This window comes from Macaca nemestrina, chromosome 9 (assembly GCF_043159975.1).
Source record: "Macaca nemestrina isolate mMacNem1 chromosome 9, mMacNem.hap1, whole genome shotgun sequence".
Taxonomy (NCBI): domain Eukaryota; kingdom Metazoa; phylum Chordata; class Mammalia; order Primates; family Cercopithecidae; genus Macaca; species Macaca nemestrina.
This window is the reverse complement of record NC_092133.1, coordinates 50430823-50451382: the sequence shown is the minus strand read 5'-3', so window position 1 is coordinate 50451382 and position 20560 is coordinate 50430823. Positions and strand designations below refer to the sequence as shown.

The 20560-nt window shown below is 33.9% G+C and overlaps 1 protein-coding gene across 11 annotated transcripts in view; it reads left to right on the top strand.

Annotated features, from left to right (window-relative positions):
- LOC105496640 (protocadherin related 15) overlaps positions 1–20560 on the top strand; it is a 1825405-nt gene that overhangs the window by 1240771 nt on the left and 564074 nt on the right. For all 11 annotated transcript variants that reach the window (XM_071069550.1, XM_071069551.1, XM_024797557.2 and 8 more), the window contains one exon: positions 17821–17981. In XM_071069550.1, coding sequence (XP_070925651.1) covers positions 17821–17981 — 161 coding nt within the window. The remainder of the gene's footprint in view (positions 1–17820; positions 17982–20560) is intronic.

The following is a 20560-nucleotide window of genomic DNA, read 5'->3' as shown; positions in this document are numbered from 1 at the left end:
ACCATTAGATAGAAAGGTACTTGACTTCATAGCTTTACTGTATTTAGAACAGTTGTTGACAGCTTGTATGTAGTAAGGCTGATTTTATTACTATGTATATTTTAAGCACAGAGATTAAAACAGACTTGTAAAGTGCTTGAATCTTAATTCAGATGAAAATTAGCCAAACATTGTAAATCATTAATTAAAATGTTACCAAAACTTTAGAATTTTAATCACATATCAGTGATTAAAAGTTATGATGTACTTCCCTTAACTATACTCTGGCTAGAGGAGCAGCTTTCTCATTTTGCAGCAATGCAATTTTTTTTTTTTTTTTCCCTTGAGACTGAGTCTCATTCTGTTGCCCAGACTAGAGTGCAGTGGCATAATCTCAGCTCACTACAACCTCCACCTCCAGGGTTCAAGCGATTCTTGTGCCTCAGTCTCCCAAGTAGCTGGGACTACAGGCATGCATCACCAGGCCCAGCTAATTTTTGTATTTTTAGTAGAGACAGGTTTTTATTGTGTTGGCCAGGCTGGTCTCAAACTCCTGACCTTAAGTGATCCTCCCGCCTCTGCCTCCCTAATAAATTCCTTCCTTCCTTCCTTCCTTCCTTCCTTCCTTCCTTCCTTCCTTCCTTCCTTCCTTCCTTCCTTCCTTCCCCTTCTTTCCTTCCCCTTCCTTCCCCTTCCTTCCTTCCTTCCTTCCTTCCCCTTCCTTCCTTCCTTCCCCTTCCTTCCTTCCTTCCCCTTCCTTCCTTCCTTCCTTCCTTCCTTCCTTCCTTCCTTCCTTCCTTCCTTCCTTCCTTCTTCCTCTCTCTCTCTTTCTTTCTCTCTGTCTCTCTCTCTCTTTCTTTCTTTCTTTCTTTCTTTCTTTCTTTCTTTCTTTCTTTCTTTCTTTCTTTCTTTCTTTCTTTCTTTCTTTCTTTCTTTCTTTCTTTCTTTCTTTCTTTCTTTCTTTTTTGAGACAGCCTCACTCTGTCACGCAGGCTGGACTACAGCAGTGCAGTCTTCGCTGACTGCACCACAGTCCTTCCGGGTTCAAGTGATTTTCCTGCCTCAGCCTCCCGAGTAGCTGGGATTACAGGTGCCCACCACCACACCCACCTAATTTTTTGTATTTTAAGTAGAGATGGGGGTTTCACTATGTTGACCAGGCTGGTCTTCAACTCCTGTCCTCAAGTGATCTTCCTGCCTCAGCCTCCCAAAGTGTGATTACAGGCGTAAGCCATCACGCCCAGCCAAATTAATTTATTTTATTAAACTAGACTTTAAAATGTGTATGCACTTCTTATAGGGGAAAGAGAGAGATTGAAACAGAGTACCTATACAGAGCAAATTATGTAACTAAAAGTTGATTTTATGTAGACACATAAAGGAAACTACAACTAAATAATGTCCAATGCCACAATGTTATTATGCTTCACACTACACGGCTCTTGCTTTCCTAAGCCAATCACTCAAGCTTTAATTCATAAATTTCCTCTCAATTTCTTCTGAATCTATATCCTATTGTTAATTGTCTGAGATTCTCTTGACAAGACCATTCAGAAGATACTACCTTGAGGAGGTAATGTGCAGATATGTCTGTTTGCCCTTTACATCCACTCTTCATCTGCTCAGAGAATCATGGATTACATCAGAAGGCTCCTGAGCCATCTGACATTCAGTTAGCTTCCACAAATGGGCAAAGAAAGGAGAAGATGAAGGGGAAGAGGCGAATAATAGCCAGGTATGTGTTGCGTAGGTTCTCTCCAAGCTGGCTGCCTTCTTTCCTAAATTTGGCTCACGTTATATGACATTCTCCAATTAGATTATGTTTTTTTTTTCTTCTGATGAAATTTTTCTTCTGTATTCCTTGTTTTGTCAGTGTATGACATTACTTTTTATAGTTCCCCTATACCCTACTCCCACCTCTCTTAAGCTTTCCTTTACTAAATACACATTGGTTTATCCTAATTTGAGGGTGACATTTTCTTGCTGGCACACCAACTAATATAGTAATTGGTGCTTGAGTTGTCCCCAAGGGAAAAAAAAAAAAAAAAACTTAAAATGAGATTATTGGATTGGACTGTGCATATTAAGGATCCATGCATAAACTCCTTTCGTGGAGGTGGGAGATTCACATAGTGTATGGCTAATTTTTGCCAGCTGTGGCATCACAATTACTTAAATGACACCTGTGGTGGCATGGGATGAGTGCAGGTATAGCGTATTGGATGATCAATTATTCATTGTAGCAAAATTAGTAATTATTATTACATTCGGTTTCTCATGACAACCAAGTATATATTTTCTGTATACTTGAGAATGTATATAGGAAAAATGTAAAACTAACAGGTAAATGCAATAAGAACACATGGAGAAATAGAAGGTCATCATGGCAGCTTTAAAGGAGTCCATCTCTTTATAATTATAAGTGTTGCAGAGATGCAACATACTTGGAACTCTCAACCCTTTTGGTCCTCTTCACCTAAAGAAAAGGCACTGAAAATTGGCACTGGGGGAAAAAAAGGAGACATTGAGACATGAGATGGGAAAATGATAAGGGTGAAAACATTGAATTGCTCAGTTCCATGTACTTTCTGGCTAGTGAACATAGACCTTCACACTTTCTCTAGTCCTCCTCTCCTTATTAGCCTTACACAAACTGTATTTGGACAGTTTCTTCAAGAGCTAATATCAAGTGTTTTCATGACCCACTTCTAACATCTCTCATTGATTCTAGGGCCATAAGAAATGTTAGCTTTTAGTCAAGTCAGGAATATAAGATCTTTTTCAAAACAGATAGCCTGTATTACAAAATAAGTATAGGTCATTGTCACTATTGGCAGGGAGCTAGAAATCATGCACGGGAGTGAATTCTAAAGATGTTAGACAATGGACAATAAAATACAAAACTTGCTGAAGCTGAATTCTTTTGCATGAATGCATTCACCCTGCATTCAGGGTGTGATGTTCTGGCTATCACAATGAAAAGTGGCATGAATAGTCTGCTAGATTGGCTAACTGAAACCAAGTCTCAATAATAGCTTACAGTTAATGAATCAGAATGTCTGAATTTTTACAACACATTATAAAACAAGGTTCTCAAATTTCAACAAGCATCAGAATCATATGGATGGCTATTTTATTTTATTTTATTTTATTTTGTTTTATTTTATGACGGAGTCTCGCTCTTTCGCCCAGGCTGGAGTGCAATGGCGTGATCTGCAAACTCTGCCTCCAGGGCTCCAGAGATTTTCCTCCCTTAGCCTCCCAAGTAGCTGACATTACAGTCGCCCATCACCATGCCTGGGTAATTTTTTTTTTTTTTTTTTTTTTTTTTTTGTATTTTTAGTAGAGACGGGATTTCCCCATGTTTGCCAGGCTGGTTTTGAACTCCTGATTTCAAGTGATCCACCAAAGTGCTGGGATTATAAGCGTTGAGCCACTGTGCCCAGCCTCATGGATGGCTATTTAAACGCAGATTGCTGAATCGGGATCTCTGAGTTCCTAATGCAATAGTTTCGGATGGAGCCGCAAATACAGATTTTGAACAAGTTCTCATGTGATGATGATACTTAAGTCAGGGGACCACACTTTAGAAACATTGTGATAAAGCCTACTTTCATAAAGTGAGGCACACAGGCAAGCAGCAACAACTAGAAGGCTCTAACCTCCTACCCTATATCTACTAAATCAGAAGTTATAATTCTAACAAGATCTCTAGGTGATTCATGTGCACATTAAAAGTTGAGAAGCCCTACTTTAGAGGAGTTTAAAAGTTCAGAGTGACGGAAATGTGCAATGAATTTATCTTTACGTGTAATCTGATGAACCAGCCTTTATTTATACACTTCTAAGATACCCAGAGGACGTATACTTCAGCAAGATTTAACAAGTATATTGGTAAAGAGGCATCCTGCTTCCTTGAAGAGCTCTACAGTTTTTTGTTTTTGTTTTTGTTTTTGTTTTCTTTTTCTTTTTTTCTCTGTAGATTAGGGATGTCAGTGAGGAACACTGTAACAGAATGGGCTTCCTGGTCTCAATAGGGATAAATAAATGACGCTGTGTGTAAAGTGCTCATAGTGACCTAAATGGAATTAATATGTGGCTTCAACAAGATAGCATTACTAAGGCTAATCTGATTACCTCTGTTGCTGATACTCAATGTGCCAGTAAAAAAATCCAAATCTGAATCCCTAATATGGTATCATTCCTCAGGAAACCAGCTCACTGACCAGTGGCTTTAAACTCACTTTTATCACGGAGGAAGGTCCATATATGGATAAGAATTATTCAGTGTTGATTTGTGTTACTTGTCTGTAGATCTTCTACCTGAACCAACATTCATATGCTCAGAGAATGTCTTTCCAATGCTTTTTATCTTTATCTGGTGGACATACAACCTCATTTCCAACAAGGTGATTTATTTTAAGGTGAAGAATCATAGCAAAGAGCTCACACCACAGACTAATCCAATAAAGTTACTGCAATGCCTACCATTCAGAAGCAGCTAGCACAAGAGGATGGTGGGATAGAATTCTTAATTATCAGATAATGACTAGTAGAAGATTGAACTTCTATAAGGTTTAATCATTCTCTTACAGTATGTGGCATACGCTTTAAATATGAGGTCACGAAGGCATGTCCTTTCCTGAATAGCTATGCAGGAGATGGCATGACATAACAGAGCCTGGGCAACATGAAGTCAAGATGAAAGTGATCTCTCTTAATAATCTTTGTGAATAATTTTGGCTCTCTTGTCTGTGACCTTCAGCTGGGTGACATTTGAGTTCTAGGACCAGAAGTTGAATGCTTTGACAAAGAAACTCAACCATTGTTCTGACTAATTTGAAGCTCAGATTGTCCTCTGGCCATTTTTGGACCCTTCATGCTGGTGACCATTTGAACAGAGAAAAGACTTTCTGTACTTGTGGGGGATAATTGGTCCTAATGCCTTCTAGCAAATGCAATAAGGACAAGTGAAGCAAGAGGAACAGATGTAAACATATCTGAGTGTACAGTTCAGCAGTTAAGTATATTCATGTTATTATGCAACCATTACCACCATCCATTTCCAGGACTCTATTCATCTTGCAAAACTAAAACATTAATCAATAACTCCTTATTACAACCTCCCCAAGTCCTTGGTAACAAACATTCTACTTTATCAATGATTTTGACTACTTTAAGTTCCCCGTATAAGTGTGTTATTAAAACACCAGGGATTTGGTCTAGGTCCTGCTATTTGCCACACAAACTCAACCACTGAGACGACGAATATAGACAAGGAAGAAGGCTTTAATCAGGTGATACAGCTGAGGAGATAGGAGCTGTCTCAAATACATCGCCCTGACTGACTAAAACTAGGGGTTTTTATAGCAGGGAAGAAATGCAATAATGTGCAAGAAACAGGAATTACAAAGGGGCAAGGAAGCAAGCATGATGAATGAGGGATCCTGCATCTCCTTGTCTGGATGTGGTGATATGGTAAGTTTCTTTGATACTTTGAGAGGTCTGAAGATCATTTTGTAAATTTCAAACTTTCATATCAGAAGAGTAAACATTTATGTTTATTAAAAAAATATATGGAAGTGTTGGGTCAGTTTCAAGTATAATCATGCCATATTTGTCTTTTCATGAGTGGCTTATTTAGCTTAGCATACCAGCCTCACTGTTGATCCATGTTGTAGCATGTGTCTGAAGTTCCTTGTTTCTCAAGTCTGAATAATATTCCTTTTGTGTATATGCCACATTTTGTTTATTGATTTATCCATGGATGGATGTTTAATTTGCTTCCAAGTTTTAGCTATTGTGAATGATGCTGCCAGGAACATGCATATATAAGTACCTCTTCCATAGACTGCTTTCAAGTCTTTTGAGTATATACTCAGAAGTAAAATGTCTGAATCACATGGTAATACTGTTTTTAATTTTTGAGGAAACATAATGTTTTCCACAGTTTCCATGTAATTTTAGTTTAAACTTTCAATTTTTTAATACAAATTGTATATATTTCTTTTGTAAAACATGATGTTTTGATATGTGTATGTATTGTAGAATGGTTAAACCAAGCCAGCTAACATATGTATTACCTCACTTATTTTATTGTACAGACAACACTTAAAATGTATTCTCTTAGCAATTTTCAAGTGTACAACATATTGTTATTAACTATAGTTACTAGGACGTAAAATTAATCTCTTGAACTTGCTTCTTTTGTGTAACTGAAATTTTGGGCTGCACCACATTACCTTCCAACTAACAGTGCACTAGTGTTTCAATTTCTCCACGTCCTCACCAACACTTGCTGTCTTTTAGGTTTTATGTCTCGTAGCCATCCTAATGAATGTGAGGTGGTTTATTTTTGTAGTTTTCATTTTCATTTTCCCAATGATTAGTGATGTTCACCATCTTTTTGTGTGTTTATTTGTTTATCTTCTTTGGAAAAATATCGATTCAAGTTCTTTACACATTTTTCAACCAGATCATTTGTTTTCTTGTTGGATTTCAGAAGTTCTTTATATATGCTGCATAACAATGCCTGTTTATAGTGGGAAAAAGTTATGTTGAGAAAGTAGATAATCACTTTCAGGTGGCTCTCTGATTAATATTTGAAAAATATAATGTAAAAATAATAAAACATATGAAAGTATCTGATTATTATTATATGAAGTTTAAAAATCTTCCTCTTTCTTAAATACACTGTATGTAGAAAACCCTAAAGCAAGTTTGTCCAACCTACTACCCGCAAGCCACATGCAGCCTAGGACAACTTTGAATGCGGCCCAACACAAATTTATAAACTTTCTTAAAACATTATGAGATTATTTTTTGGGATTTTGTTTGTTTGTTTGTTTGTTTGTAGCTTATCAGCTATCGCTAGTGTTAGTGTATTATCTGTGTGGCCCAAAACAATTCTTCTTTCACTATGGCCTAGGGAAGCCAAAATATTGTACATCCCTGCCCTAAAGATTCTACACACACACACACACACACACACACACACACACACAGCTAATAACTAAATTCAGCAAAGTAGTAGGATACAAAACCGATGCACAAAAATCAGTTGTACTTGTATACCTAACAAGTAATAAGCTAAATAAGACATTAAGAGAATAGTTCAGTTTACAATGGCATCAAAAAGAATAAAACACATAAGAATTAATTTAACCAAGGAAGTGAAATATTTTTGCAATTATTATTAGAAAATATTTTTGAAAGCAAAGCACTTTGTCAGGCTTTAAAATAGCTTCTTCAATGTGTAAAATGATTTTCAGCACCTTACAGACCAAATGAATAAAATGACCTTTAGAAAATATCTGAAAGAATCTTACTTAATTTAGTTTAGTTTATTTATTTGATTTTTTTAAAAGGGCAAGTACCTGTGCTATGGAAAAGGAATATGACTTAGAAAGTTTACTACATTTGCCATTAGAGAGTACATAAAATTTAATTTGTTTGGCTGGATTAACCTCTCAAATGATAAGCCTATCAAAAAACTTCGAACATTTGAGTACTCTTTAGTTAATTACATTTGTGGTGCTTTAATTATCAAACTTAAGCTTAAGTTAAGCTAGGCACTGCCGTAGAAAAAAAATGACAGAATTTAGTCTTAATACTTGCCCAATTTTGCATGAAAAAAGCAAACTGTGCTTGAGCATGTATGGTTATTAAATATGTCCTCCAATTAATTGTTTCCAGAAGCAAATTACCTATAGAAAAAAAGCCTTTTTCTGTAACATAGTTCTAATTCACATTTAGTATAGTCATAACATCCTTCTGTTTTATTATTTTCAATAACTTATTAAAGAATTTTGCCTTATTGTTTACAGAATTGTTAATCTGAATGATTTTATAGGTGAGAAAACAGATTTAACTGTAGGGTTATGACAACTCAGAATTCTCCTAGAGGTACTGAAAAACCACATTTTCTATTATACAAATGTATCTATGGAATAAAAAGTATTAAATAGCTGAAATCAGAGGAAAAATGGGGGAGGATTATGATATGACCTTTCTCTCTGCCTAGAATATACACTTGGATTTGGATCAACCAGAAACAAAAAATAAAATAAATGGAGTTGTTGAAATATGTTCATTGATTCACTCCTACCAGTTAATTCCACACTGATTTCTTAAACATCTTCTTTGTCTTATATAATTCTGTTTGTTGTCCTACAGTCAATGAGGTACTTTTGTTTATTATTTGAATATGTGGGTTGTCTTTGCATGGAATATTACTTGGGTTTTAACTAATATTAAATATGTATAAATGACACAGATAAAATCAAAATCATATTTGACCATAAATATAACATAAGTATTTTCATTCCTGTTATAAACATAGGAAGACTGAAAATCTAAGAGAAAACACTTTAATTTGTTCTGTGATTAAAGTTCTATTAACTCTTAAGCTTAATAAACTTACTTCCCCTATCCAAAATACTATATATGCAATCTTTAATAATTAAACTACTGTGATGTTGATAAATTTAACACAAACTCTTCAAATATCTAAAAGGGTAGGCAAGCATACTCAAGAGGATTTTTTTCTTAAGGCATTTAATCAATTTTTTTCAATCTAATCAATCATACTTACAAATTTACTGAATTGAATTATTTAAAACTTTGAAATTGTGTTTAAAAGCTTAGTCAAAATTGTTATATTTTAAATCATGTATCTAACAACAACAACTTTCTAGAGTTGCATTTTCACTGAAAAAAAAGGAATTTCATAAGTTCAAATGAAGTTTTAGTTAAAAAAAAAAATGGGATCTTCAGCTTGGTAGGGATTTAATTTCTTTGTTAGGGAATTGAAGAAAAGGCCAAAATTTGAGGTTTATAATTGATTCTAATGGAGACACGAGTTAAGAGGTTGAGCTTTTTCATCAAGTAGGGCTTTTTTGGCTTTTATCTTTTCAAATCAATCTTTCACATACATTTTAAAACCATATTTTTGGCTGAGTGTGGTAGCTCACGCCTGTAATCCCAGCACTTCTGGAGGCCGAGGCGGATGGATCACTTGAGCTCAGGAGTTCAAGACCAGCCTGGCCAACATGGCAAAACCACATCTCCACTAAAAATTAAAAAAACAAACAAAAAAATTAACTAGTTGTAATGGCAGGCACCTGTAACCCCAGCTACTAGGGAGACCGAGTCACAAGAATCGCTTAAACCCAGGAAGCAGAGGTTGCAGTAAGCCAAGATTGCACCACTGCACTCCAGCCTGGGCAACAGAGAAGACTCTGTCCAAAAAAAAAAAAAAAAAAAAAAAAATCAACAATATTTGTTTCTTTGATTTCAACTCCTGAGATATATTTTTCTAATGAACAGAACTGCCTGATTAGATTCTACAAACTTTTTTTTTTTTTTCCGCTGGAGGAGAGTGGGGTACGAACATTGTTTTTACCCACTTTAATCATTATGTTGAAACACACACATACACATACACATACACACACACACGGCATGGTCTGCTTGTACTTTTAATTTTAATTGCAGCAATTTGATGGTCTGAAAATATTAAAATCTTGCAATATTCTGAGGGTATGAACCTTTCCCATTTACACCAGTCTGAGAATTAAATATGGTAATTCCCTGAAAGTCTTTATATTTTATCTCTTAGTCTAGTTAATAGTCAGCAAATGCTAATAAGCACTAATAAGCATTTTTGACCTTAGTAATATGACTTCTTTTATTGCTTTTTATCTTGTTCATTTTTGCTTTTGCCAGCAAGAAATGACCTTTTATTTCATGAAAAATTATCAGAAGTAACTGTGAATAAACTGTTGTGATCTTTTTGTTTTATGTTTTACATATGCATAGTCTTTTTTTTTTTTTTTGCTGGGTTTCATGTATGTTCTGTGTTTCTTTTATTTCAGTTGTAAAGTAGATTTTACATTTTAAAAAATTTTGTTGATAATGTTCCCAATTTAATGAAAAATAATATATAACTCCTTTGTATGCTTAAATCTATATAAATTCCTAGTATCTGTAGGGTGAAAAATATTATTCATTGGGTAATTGCGTGCCTCCACTTACATTAATTTTTATTTTTTCCTCATAGAACTCTATATTGCTGATTGTAAAAATCTTGGGAACTTATTTAAACTCACAGTTAGTAAGTAGTGTGCAGCCAAGATTCTGAACATAGGTCTTTTGGCATTCAACCCTGTATCAATTACCTGTTATTGTATAACAGTATCATTAAAATGAGGTAATTTAAAACAACATACATTTATTTTTTAAGAGTTTCTTTGAGTCAGGAGTCCAGACACAGCATAGCCAGGTATTCTGCTTAAGGTTTCACAGGAGTATAATCAAGGAATTGTCAGGGCTACCGGTTTGATCTGAAACTTGATTAGGGAAGCATTTGCTTCCAAGCTCAATCAGATTGTTATATATTCCTTATGGACTCAGAACACAACACAGATGTGTTCTCATGTTATACAGACACATAGACACATATATACAACATAGAATTTCATGTAACCACATAGTCACATACATGGGAAATAGAAACACAGAATTTTCTTTGGGGTAGAGGCAAGTCACAAGTTTTTTTGAACCATCCTTAATGCCCGTTATCCTATTTTATGGGAGGCAAGCTCTAATGTCACAGACTATATCTATATCTATCTCTATATCTGTGACCTAGGGAAACTGATTCTAGGGTCACATCATTGGTAATTGTATTATACTCTTCTCCCATCTTTTAGAGTCATTTCCATTGTAATCTTTTGAACTTTTGTGAAGAATATTATAGGGCATGAAATTCAAAATAGTGAATTTATGTGTATTCAGAATTTTTGAATAAGTTTCCCAAAAACTGAAAAGAAAACTAAAAAGATTTTTATGTTTTTATATTTAAAAATGTATATTTCCAAGAGAAAAGCAAAATATAGGAAACTAGGGAAAGGAGAACTAAACTGTCAGTTAGTAGAACCAGGCTTTTGTTCTGAATCTGCTTTTATTAACTAGGTTGTCTTGTTCAGGTGATTTTAACTCTTGGGATTGGAAAATGTGGAGATAACAGAGGATTGACTTTATGTTCCTTCTATATATACATAAAAAGGGATGCTAAGTTTCCTCCTAGTTCTAAAATTTTGTGATTCAATTTTTAGTTGTATAAGTGACATATGAACAAAATAAACAAATTCTACATCAAAATGTACAATGTATGTGAATTTACTTAATACTTTATTCACAACATAATAATTGATATTAGTAAGTACCTAAATATTAAGGTATTTCTTTCAGTTTCTAAAGAAAAAGCTAAAGATAGAAGAACAAAACTCCAATTCTGAAGTTTTATGCTTGGATTTCTATGCCTACCCTAATACGTCATCTATTATATGAAGGAATATAATAAGTAAATAAAATATAATGTTACCTGAGAAATACAAGTGAAGTACACTTTAGTAAAGTCTTCCACTTTGCAATGTTTTTTTTTTCTTTTGAAGTAAATAAAATTTAAATTTTAAAGACCAACATAGTTTTGCAGAGCAACATGTTTTTAATACTTGTAAGTTTTTATTTAATTGTTGGTGACTTGACATTATTTCTCACTTTTAGCAAGAATTGATGTAATTAATATATTCCTAGCATTCAACCCCAGCCCAACAAAAATTTGTACTGTCATGATAAAGTTGCTGGACACACACGTTATATATGTCTTGCCATGTTAGAGTTTTCCAAGTGGTTATCTAGATACAATATGTACATAGACATAGTTGAAATGTAGTTTATATAATTGTAAAGGTAGAAAAAGTGTGAAAAGTCAAAGAAGAGAGACACTACTTTCAGGAAGGTGCTGGGAAATTTTGATTAAAAAAGAGGATTTGAGAATGAAAAAGTCATATTTTAGCCTGATAATCTTGGAATATAGATTTTACTCAATACTGACAGAATAATGGCTATGGTCATTGCTTAACCTCACTGGGAAACTACATAATAGCTAAATTTTCACTTTTTATCTTTTAATTTTTTAATTAATAATGTACTTTGGGAAGCTTTAATTTTTTGGTTGTTTGTTTTGTTTGCAAGGATTCACATGCAAGAGAAAGCAATATATGCTTCTGGTTGTATGATATAACTAAACATTCTTCTAGTTGGCTCAAACTGGGGAAAGATTGTGGGGAAAATCGTAGCAATCTATATTGTTTCTACAACTTTGAATAATTATTTTAGAGCACCAATTAGTAGGTTCTATGCACAGAGTGATTTTTTTTCCTTATTTTAATGTTTGGAATGAACTAAAGCATTCAATTACTCTCTCTCCCTACAGAACTTACTCTCTCAGCTTCATTGAGTTAGGTTAATTAGAAAGGCAGCAGACTCCACACCAACCTGCCACAGCCACCTCCCCAGCTATTTTAGAGAGTAATTCATTTGTATTATAACTGTCTATTTAAAGAAGCAAATAACTGTTCTAGGAAAACATTGAACATCAAAATATGATTTATATGACTCTCCATCTCTTTCTCTGTCTCTCTCTCTATATATATATATAGAGAGATTTTATATATATATATATATAGATTTATATATATAAAAATAATAAATCTATTCAGGCTTGCTATCTATCTATCTATCCATCTATCTATCTATAGTTTCTATAATATACATATAGAGTTGTTTTTTGGTATCCATGGGGAATTGGTTCCAGTATTTCCCTTTCCTCCTATGGATACCCAAATCCAGGGACACTCAAGTCTGTTATATAAAATGGTGTGGTATTTTCATATAACCTATTCATATTATTCCATGTACAGTCATGTGTAGCATAACTACATCTACATTTTGGTCAATGACAAGCCCCATATATGGCTCAGGTCCCATGAGATTATAATACTATATTTTATTGTATGTTTTCTATGTTTAAATATGTTTAGATACACAAATACCATTCTGTTACAATTGCCTGCAATATTCAGTACAGTAACATGGTGTACAGGTTTGTAGCCTAGGAGCAATATGCTACACCATATAGAGTAGGTGTGTAGTAGGATATACATCTAGGTTTATGTAAATATACTCTATGATGTTTGTACCATGACAAAATTGCCTAAAGACACGTTTCTTGGGATTTATTCTTATCATTAAGCAACCTTTATGACTAGGCTTTAAATCATCTCTAGATTACTTATAATATCAAATACAATGTAAATGCTATGAAAGTAGTCGTTATACTGTATTGTTTAGAAATAATGAGAAAAAGTCTGTAAATGTTTAGTAAAGATACAACTATCTACTACCTTCCTAAATATATTTGATCCCTGATTGATTGCATCAATGGATTAGAATCTCATGGATATGGAGAGCCAACTGTACATGTACGTGTGTGTGTGTTACGTGTGTATATTTCCTAATAAAACCAAGCACTGTACTGAGGATGAGCAAAAAGTTTTCTATATAAAGATCACTACTAGTATGAATTTATTGAATAAGGCTTTTTCCTGCCTTTGAAACTAATTAGTTTCTATGAGAAAATACAAGACTGAGATAAGAAAGTGGGAAGAGTGGTGGTCAGTCTGGTGATAGCAGGCCTCGATGGTTTGCCTATCAGTTGAAATATAGCGTAGAAAGAACTGTCCATGGCTGGGCGCGGTGGCTCACGCCTGTAATCCCTGCACTTTGGGAGGCCGAGGCGGGCCGATCACGAGGTCAGGAGATCGAGACCATCCTGGCTAACACGGTGAAACCCCGTCTCTACTAAAAATACAAAAAATTAGCCGGGCGCCTGTGGCGGGCGCCTGTAGTCCCAACTACTCGGAAGGCTGAGGCAGGAGAATGGCGTGAACCCGGGAGGCAGAGCTTGCAGTGAGCCGAGATCGCGCCACTGCACTCCAGCCTGGGCGACAGAGTGAGACTCCGCCTCAAAAAAAAAAAAAAAAAAAAAAAAAAAAAAAGAATTGTCTGTTAGAGGCATGGGAACTTCTTTACAGTTGTGTCTCAAAGAGGCATTCCCTCTTACCTCTTGACTTCTAATATTGATTACTGTGGATTTAAGTCTTTGGAATTCATCTAAATTCTTTCAGACTGCTTACTACACTAATGTGTTGACCAAACATAACCCTAGCTTTTTGAAATGAAGAATAGACTTGGTTTGTAAGGCTTCTGTGACATGAAATAAGTTATTTTTAGCCAAAAATGATTTCCTTCCAAAATGGCATTATTAACATCAACAACAATAACCACAGTTTTCATTTTAGAAATTCTTACTTGTGCCAGGAACTGTAGTCAGCACTTCATATATATTATCTAATTTAATCATCAGAGCAAACCAGTAGGCTCTTCTTTGATGTAAATTACATTATACACACTGGTAAATAGAAGAATAAAGTTGGTATAATGAGGAAAGTTTATTAATTTATAAGTTATTTTCTAGTTACTTAAGTTTATTCATACATTTGTTATTTATGCTTTGATATAGTCTGGATAAGCTTTTTTTCACAATTAAAAAGAAAGGACTAGCTATGTAAGAAGATCTTAAGAAAAAATGGAAAATCTATTGAAGAATATTTATTCTGTACAAGTAGAGTCTATATTAGCAGTTACATGAACTCCTGTAATTTATAATATGTTAATCTCTCTGGAGAATCAGGAAGTACATAAAAAGAAGCTGCAAAATGATCTGAATTAATAGGCTAATAAAGAGGCTAAATGAAAGATGAAGTTTTCCATTTTTATAAAAAAGTCCTTAGAGGTAAATGGCCCTCAATACCTACTTCTTGGAGGAAGAAGCACAAATCCCAATATTTAAGGCTGTAAAAGACTGACTGGCCAAGAAATGTGTTGAAAATATCAATAAATATTAAACTTAATATTTTTAACATGATTGTGATTGTTTTGATTTTCATTGGTGTTCTAAATACAAGAGAACAAGTCTTTTTCAGGAAGATACATATAGTATTATAGTAGAAATGCCTTTTCTATTATAGTACTGATTTTATAGAAGAGAAAATTCGAGGGTAAATGTGGTTAAGAAATCTATCCACTTTCACATAGTCAGTAAGTGGTGGATTATGGATTGGATTCTAAGCCTATCCATTCCAGGGCCAGCTCTCTTAAATTCCATTATATGAGTATCAAACTAAATTTAATTCCATTTTTGGGCTGCCACCATTTTTATTATGATGAAAGGAAAATTTCATATAAGGTGAATCCCATCTTGGGTATTACCTATTCTGCAAGACAGGCCTATTCAGGATTTACACCTGTTGATCCCTTTATTATAATTAAATATGTCTCTTTACCACTACTAAACATGCTCGTTCTAGCTGATATTAATAGAACCATCCAGCTTTCTTATTTAGTGTTGTGTTGTACCTCCCATCTTTGTATTTTTAACTTATCTGTAATATTTAAAATGAAGCCAAGGAAGGGAATACATCTAAACATCACATGAAACATGTTAAGCAAAAGGTTTATTGGCAAAAAGGGAAGCTTGCAAAATAACGAAGGAGGAAAGGGGGCACATTATCCCAATATAGCCAGAGTATTCTGGTGTTTAGCTGCTTGCCAGTATTGTCTAGAACACTAGCTTTTCAGATCTCGAAATCTTAGGATATGTGGAAAGATACAGTCACCAATGCTGGGAGGGGGTAGGGAGGGCCAGGAGCTTCTGGCTCAATGTTAACTTTAGCTTGGGTGTCACATATTCTTCCAAGGAGGGGGGTATGGGCACAGTTGTTCAGGCAATTCAGAGTGAACACCTAGGTTAATTTTTTAAAAATATGTATATTGCTCCTTGTATCATGTCTGCCTAAGCTTTGCTCTCTTCTCTCTCTCCCCTAAACTTTTGACTTAAAGCAAGATGGTATATGAACATTTGAGACACTTTTTTTTTTTCTTTCTGGCAATACAAATGGACAATTCTAAAGGGGAAAGCAGGCAAACAAATGAAACTCTTTCTTTTTCAACACACCAGCAGTAGAAAGATTTATTGTTGAGTTTCAATCATTGAACTCAGGAGTGAGCTGAGAGCAAGAAAAGTATAGACGTTTTCCATGAAAATTAGAATCATTAAATAAAATATAAATCCAGATACAGTGTTTTTGTTTCACTACTTTAATATTAGTTACTATTAAAACTTTATCTGGTTGTAACCTATTTGCTTTGTAAAGAGAGTTCAATGTCTCCTTCCCTTAGTGTATCGTGGAGTATATATATATAATATCAGAAGATTTGCAGTTGCTACTCTTAAACACTATTGAGTCAAGGTATTAATGTTAATGTTAGTTGACTTGCCTATTGTACATAATTTTTTCTTGATCAGAAAATAAATTACCTTTCAATTTCTCAATTATATATTGAAATATAAATCAAATATCTATTTGTGGTGAGTTGTGTATTTGTAAATTAGTATGTACTGGGGCCTTGAATATATATACATTCTTGAACATATTTATGGGCAGATATCTGATCTATACTTTGGAGTGTATTGTGTGTAGGTTATGTATTTGCCATTTCAGTCAAAAATAAAAATACTCATTCCACTCAATATTCATATAATTAAATCCTGTATGTGAAATAGTGGAAAACAAATCCTGCCATTTACAAAAGTATGTGTATGTGAGACAACATCTGTGTTTAAACATTTTTTGGCTTGTTACAGAAGATTAATGATTCTTTCCAACATTTCTTAGACAGATAAAGACCTGTAGTAATAGTATGATAAAGAAATATTATAGATAATTATAGTTCTTATTATATTACTGAGAAAATATTTTAAAGAGACTTCCACTTTTCTTGTAATTATGCAATGGTATAACATTTAGGCCAATTTCATGCCTTAAGAAAATGCAACAGATACATTTTTCATTATATTTTTCAAGCTAGATTCATATTTAGGGATTCTCTATATATTCTTGAGTGCTATCCTAAGGCAATGGGTTCTCTCAATATTTGCCATTTATTCCAGTGTTTTTTGGAGGCTACATTGTATTTGCATAGCCATATCTCTTCTATATCTGTAAGTTTAATAAAATGGATCCGTTAAAAATGACTGCTCTAAGCCATGGTATATTATTATTTGGCAAAGAGATCATTGCTGCATGAGGGAAAAATGGTATTTAAGTTGCATCAGTGCTGTTTGCATTCAACATGTAAAATTCATGGGATCTTTAACAGAGTAGAAAGGGTTAGAGACATAATCTTTTCAAGTCTTATTCAAAAACTGTCTACAATTCAGCTTGCTGAAAAAAATAAGAAATCAAGCACTGAAATGTTACACTGGCATAGTATGTTGTTCTAGTGGAGTGACCCAGACATGTCTTAAAGAAGAATGGCTTTTATTGCATTTCTGCACACTAGTTTTGTCTTTCATATCAAGATTTATGTTTTATGTATCTGCTCTAAGATAAAAAGAAGCAGTTTTCACCATGGGAGACTCAGCTACTTTTAAAAAATCTGTACTTTCCTCTTCCTTTCTTAGTTTCACCATATCTTTTTTTCACATCAGAGGTCTTATAGAATTAATTGAAGCATCAGACTCTGCTATTACAGGCATTTCCTTTTCTTCAGGATAAAACTCAATGATAACTCCTGTGAGAAATGACAGATGGGGGGAAACAGATTTATGTTGTTAGAGGGAAACACAAAATGGATTATGGAACTCACCAGGTCGGAATCTCTGCCTTCCACCAAAAATATTATCGATAAATAATATAATGCAGATATTTTGGCCTTTTGGCAAAGAATATTTTCTGTCTTATGTTAGATATACAGTTGAGTATTTCCTGCTTTAAAACTGATTGTGAGTCAGCCACAGTTTAAGAGCATGATCTTTGCCAAAGAATTCATATGAGTAGAATATGTTTTCAAATAACTTTCTTTGGTTTGCAGGTACAATTCTGGTGGACAACATGCTGATCAAAGGGACTGCTGGAGGACCAGACCCCACCATAGAACTTTCTTTAAAGGACAATATGGATTACTGGGTGTTGATGGATCCTGTTAAGCAAATGCTTTTCCTGAACAGCACCGGGAGAGTTCTGGATAGAGATGTTAGTGATTTTTTTTTTCTTTGCCCCTGTGATATAAGTTTATTATAATTTAAATGTCTATGTGTGTGTTTATATGATACTGAATTATTTATATAATTTGAGTTTATTTCCTGAGTATATCAATAACAGTTTATTTAACTCATTGAAAGAAGTATGAGAAAGGAACATCTGTATCTTAGAGAACCATTATACTTCTGATTTAATATCCTGGAAGCTTGTCAATTTCTGAACAAGAAGAAAATAGAGTGCTTAGAAAAAAGAGGTGGAACCCTTGGCAAAGTAGGACAAGCATGGCTATAACTCATTTCTCTCCAACGACGGCAACATATAGGTGTGTCACTCAGCTGTTGGCTTGAAGACATAGTTTGGTAGGTGCACTCACGGGAGACTGCCTTACAACCAGTAAGCCTTGGTTGAAGGGCAGAACTGTGGAAATGTCTTATATAGCTGCAAAAAAAAAAAAAAAAAAAAAAAAAAATGAGCAAAAGTTTCATGGTAATATGTCAGTTAAGTAGTTGTCAGATAGCGTAAATACTTTTTTATTAAGAATATCTATATTGGGCTTGGTACAGTGGTAGCTCATACCTGTAATCCCAGCACTTTGGGAGGCCCAGCTGGGAGAACTGCTTGAGCCCAGGAGTTTGATTCCAGCCTGGGCAACAGAGCAAGACTCTGTCTTGACAAAAAATTTAAAAAACTAGCCAGGCATTGTGACACATGCCTGTAGCCCCGCTAATCTGCAGACTGTGCTGGGAGGATCACTTGATCTTGGGGTAGGGGAGTGGAGGCTACAGTGAACCATGATCATACCAATGCACTCCAGCCTGGGCAGCACAGCGAGACACTACCTCAAAAAAAATTGCAAAATTACCAAAGTTGCTGGAGGTTTCATTTCTGGAAAAGTTTTTTAAAAACAGTTTAATAGGTTTAAGTAGCTGTCTAAAGTAACTCTGTACTCATTTATTTGCATCTCAGTCTTTCTTGAGTGCAGAGGGGAAGAGGATAGTGGATTATAACCAGTAATTGTACTGGACCCTGGGAAAACTCAGAGAGTAACTCTAAACATGCTTACCCACAAATTCCCAGCTTATGAAATCCAAATGTCAGATATTCAGCTTCGTGAGCCTGAGTCATTTCACATCATTGCGCAGGGTTTATGATCCACTTTACAATAGGTTATGGAGTGCTTGATACTTTATACTATTTCATGTCTAAAATTTGGAGTCTTTAATAAATCTCAATTTGCCTCTTATTTTAGTACAGTTTACTATGTACTTTATTACCTATGAATTTTTTGAATTCTTGTGAATTATGTTTTCCTGCTGCCACAGTGCTTTCAGGGGTTCATTCATCAAAGCCTAAGGACTTTTATTCTGAATATCCTTAACCCAGTGTCCATCTGTTTTATGTGGAACAGATACTGCTAGACAAATAGTGAGGTAAATCCGGGCTAGACCATTACTGCTAGACAAATAGTGAGGTAAATCCGGGCTTTTTGTCCAAATCTAATCACCACTGGAAATTGCAGTCTCATTTAATTGTAAAATAATATATGCTTATGGTAAACATATCAGAAAATAAGAAGCATATATATGAAGGTAATTTTATCAGTTAGGGAAAATAACATTTAATATTTATTCTGCCACATTTTATTTCAAGCATTTATGTGTATTGGTATTTATATTTATAATACTTATTAATTTAAATTGGATTATACTGTTCATTATGCTTTTAGCCTACTCATTATAATGCAAACAAATGTATACTTATATAATTATTTTTATTAGCTGCATATTTGATTATTGGATGAATAAATCAGAGATTTTTTAAAAATGAATCTCTTATTTTGGATGTCAAGTTTGTTTGCAGTTTTTAATAATTACAAAAATGCTGCAGTGAAAATTTTTGTACATGCATCTTTGTACAATTGTTTGGTGGTTTTATAGAGATAAATTCATTTACCATCATCTTATTACTGGGATAGGGAGTTATATGCATTTTGCTAAATGGTCCTCCCTATATATTATACCTATATGCTTTGATATCAATATTGCTAAATAATTGTAATGTCTGAAATAAAATAATAATATAATGTAAATATTTGAAATAATTTTAGTCTACTTGGAGAGGTGTTTTATGTTTTTACTTTATTGTTTTCACATTATTTACATTGACATAGAATAAGATATTTTTTCTTCTGTATGCTTCTCTATGGTCCTAGTTAACAATATTTTCTACAAAGATATGGTATTCATTTGAAAAAAATGTGAGTGTACACTTTTTATATAGATTGTATTTGTAAATATGCTCTCCAGTATTAATGAAATACATATTAATACTATGATATAAGTACATGTAACTCTATACATTTATTTGCATTGTTTTAAATTTTATTTAAGATAAAATGTTTTTCCCAAAAGCTAAATACACATAAAATATACATTATTGTTAAATAATTATATTATTATGAGAAATACCAAAATATTTGTAGTTTCTTTTAAAATATAGGGCATTTATCTGAAATGTAATTCTTTTGGTTGTTGCCCAAAGTTTTTGGGTTGTTTTATGAATATAATGAA